Source organism: Charadrius vociferus, unplaced genomic scaffold (assembly GCF_000708025.1).
Source record: "Charadrius vociferus isolate BGI_N301 unplaced genomic scaffold, ASM70802v2 scaffold116, whole genome shotgun sequence".
In the NCBI taxonomy this organism is placed as follows: domain Eukaryota; kingdom Metazoa; phylum Chordata; class Aves; order Charadriiformes; family Charadriidae; genus Charadrius; species Charadrius vociferus.
The window spans coordinates 356318-359382 of NW_009648954.1; the positions used below are offsets into that span (position 1 = coordinate 356318).

General features: G+C 40.7%; 1 protein-coding gene across 1 annotated transcript in view; it reads right to left on the bottom strand.

The window, feature by feature from the left end:
- The window catches only part of CD9 (CD9 molecule), an 8794-nt gene extending 6795 nt beyond the window's left edge, over positions 1 to 1999 (bottom strand). Inside the window, exon 1 of the mRNA XM_009887456.1 lies at positions 1852 to 1999. Within this exon, the coding sequence (XP_009885758.1) occupies positions 1852 to 1999 (148 nt within the window). The remainder of the gene's footprint in view (positions 1 to 1851) is intronic.
- Between the last annotated feature and the right edge of the window lie 1066 nt (positions 2000 to 3065).

Genomic DNA, 3065 nt, shown 5'->3' on the forward strand with positions numbered 1-3065 from the left:
ATCTTAAGCTTTTCTCATTTTGAAAAACAGTCCATCAGAACCCCTTAGTTCAGTTTATTTTCAGTAATATAGAAAGCTTGAGGTAACTTGCTTTTTTACTAGGTACCAACTGACAGATTTTTTTTTTCAACTTCCCAGTGGAAACTGCAGTCAGGCACTACTCCCAGAAAAATAAGAAACAGTAATTCCTATTAAACTTTTTTAAAACTCAGCTTAACCTACAGAGATTTCAAGTAGTTTTGTTTTCTTTTCCACTTTTTTTCTGCATTCAGCCAGTAGCTTAAATATGAAAACATAAGTTACATCTTAAGAGGTGAAAGAGCTGTTTTAGACTACTCAAAATAAGACTTGCTAAATATTCAGCTCAATGACTAAGCTTAGATTTCTGACCCCTTTCCAAGGTCCAGTTAAAAGCATCTGGAAATCTTCATGGCAGCTGCAAGAAACAACTAGTTTGCTACCATGCCAGCATATCATGGGTGAAATACAAGGTTTGTCACAGATAAGCTATCTCCATGCCTGTGGTCTCTTTCATGAAGTCACACGAGTATTTCAATATTTCCAACTATGGTCTCTAATAAGCCTAACTCATCACTGCCAGCAGTACTTCCCATAGGCACAGGCTACCTTGGTACTATATGGCTGCCACTTCAGCTGCACCTACCAGCATGCTTCACGCAGTCTGTACTGGCCCTTTAGATGGCAGGCTGGATGTTGTAGCAGATGAAGTAGCTCAGCAGAAGAGCCACTTTCCTCGGCAAGAGAAAGACCAACCTAATCACACTGTGGATGGCTAATGAGTGATGCTGTAGAGGACATAGCAGATGTAGGTGCTGCAGGGATGTGAAATATGTATGTATATGGATTGTTCAAATCAAAGGTGACACACATGCAAGAAAGGTACTTTTTTCAATTTGCTTTATTCCCAATTGTTTGAGGTCTTCAAACTCAGCTACTTGGTTTCAAGAAGTGTTTGAGCCCCTACAAATGACAACCAAAGGACCATGTGTTCTTCCACCCATGCCTAAAAATGACTGTAGAGATCAAAATCTTACAGTTCAGATAAAATTCAATTCCATTAGGAACTCCTAAGACACTGTAATAGCAAACCAAACATATGTGTGTTTATCCCCTAATTGGTAATCAAGATGTCCCAAGCTTTGCCTGTGGGAAGCCTAGCCTAGGATCCTGTAAGACCAGAAAATATTGATGAATAATTTCCACCCGACCGAGCTAAACCTACATTGATCTAGGTTGCTTGTAATAGTTGCTGATATAGACTGAGATATTTCTGCATCCTTTCCATTATGTTCAGTATACATTAGTATACATATGGCCATAAGAGTTCGACAACAGCATGCATGCTCTTTCTGAGAGATGAGGCAGTAGAGGAGCTGTGATTTTGTGTAGCTTAGGTTGGTCACTGGGGGCTCTGTGTGTGTGAGAATCAGTTATTGATGTCACCTGTGACTGCTCAGTTTAGAGTGAAACTTGGCTGAATCATTGTGAGAAGCATCAGGAAGAGATGTCCTCCATGTCTACCAGAAGTCCTGGGGACTACAAAACACTTATCCAACGGCACCCACAGAAGAACTGCAGGGTTTAAACTCAGAAAAAGGTGAAGTGACATGCAATGCATAAAGAGCCAAGAAACTGATAGTGTGACACTACGGCTGGCTGCTCACAGCAGGCTGGCCCCCTGCACCAGCCAGGGGAAGCTGCTCTCTGCCCTATCAAGGCTGTTTAAAGCTGTTTTGTCTTTAACCTTTGAGGAATACAAAGGTTTCTAAGCAGCCAGGAAACCAGGGTGCAGAAGTGTGATCTATCACCCTGAGCTGTCTCTCAGCTTACCTGTGTAAAACGTCGTGTTGTTGGATTCCAGTTCAAAGATACTTTTGGTCTGCGAATCAAAGCGAAGCCATAGTCCAATTGCAAGAACTGCTGTCCCTGCAAGCTGTAAGAACAAGTAAGCCTGGTTAAATAATGCCATTTCATACATTCACCCCTGCATTAGTAACAACATCAGAAGTAAACACAGGATACAGCTCTGTTATTTAACAAGGTGGAGACAAAAAAAAAATCAGCATAAGAGGATGGGGATATCAAAATAGGATCAAACTTAGTTCCTGACATGAAGCATCTCATTGACAGATGCGTTTACATATTAAACTACAATGCCACATGAAAACAATGCAATTCTTGTTCTTTACTGAAAATATCTGAGGTACGGTTGAGTGCCAAGTGTCAGTATTTCCACTGACCCCTCCACCCACTGTTTTATTCTGGGTGACTGCAGTGACACTGTATGGCTTAGTGATCTTAAGTCTCACACTGAAGAACAAGCGTATTGCAAGAAAAAGGACCTTGTAAGGCCAGCTAAGAGTTCTAGCGTATTAAACAGACTGGTAAGAGTTCAGTGTACTGCTGTATAGAGTTTAGGAGTGCTCTTTCTTGCAAAACAGGATAAAACCAATCCAATAAGTTACTGCATAGACAGAAAACACAGGCTGCTCAAATAGCAACACTGCTGTGTGCTGATCTGGAACAATGCAATCAAACTTAATTTTATTTTATTATCATCTCTGCTTGTGTCTCTCCAGGTTCCTCTTAACATTGGTGCCTATGTTTGTGGCAAGTTGTTGTGTGTATAAATTAGCTTCTGGATGAAACATCTGGTAGACCACATCAAGATGTGTTGCAAGAAAGAGGGAACAGCATTCTGGTAAGGCAACACTAACAGTTTGCTTTGAACAAACTGAATCCTCCCTGCTTTAAAAAAAATTCTGGGGTTGTCTTGCAAGCAAAAGAAAGAGAAAGCAAGACAAAACTAGAAAGCTGGAGCATGCTTCTTGCTCTTCCTTCTCTCCTTTGAAGTCCATTTAAGTATTAAAAAGAGTTCTACAAAAGTAAGATGAGGACAGAAATACCACACATTGCAGCAGATAAGCAATAAGCTTAGAACATCTGAAGCTTTGGTTAGGCTAACCATGCACGAAGAGGAAAAACAAAGCCTTATCTCTGATAAGAAGTTCCTTCTAGAAGGGAACAACATTCTTGACTGGCTT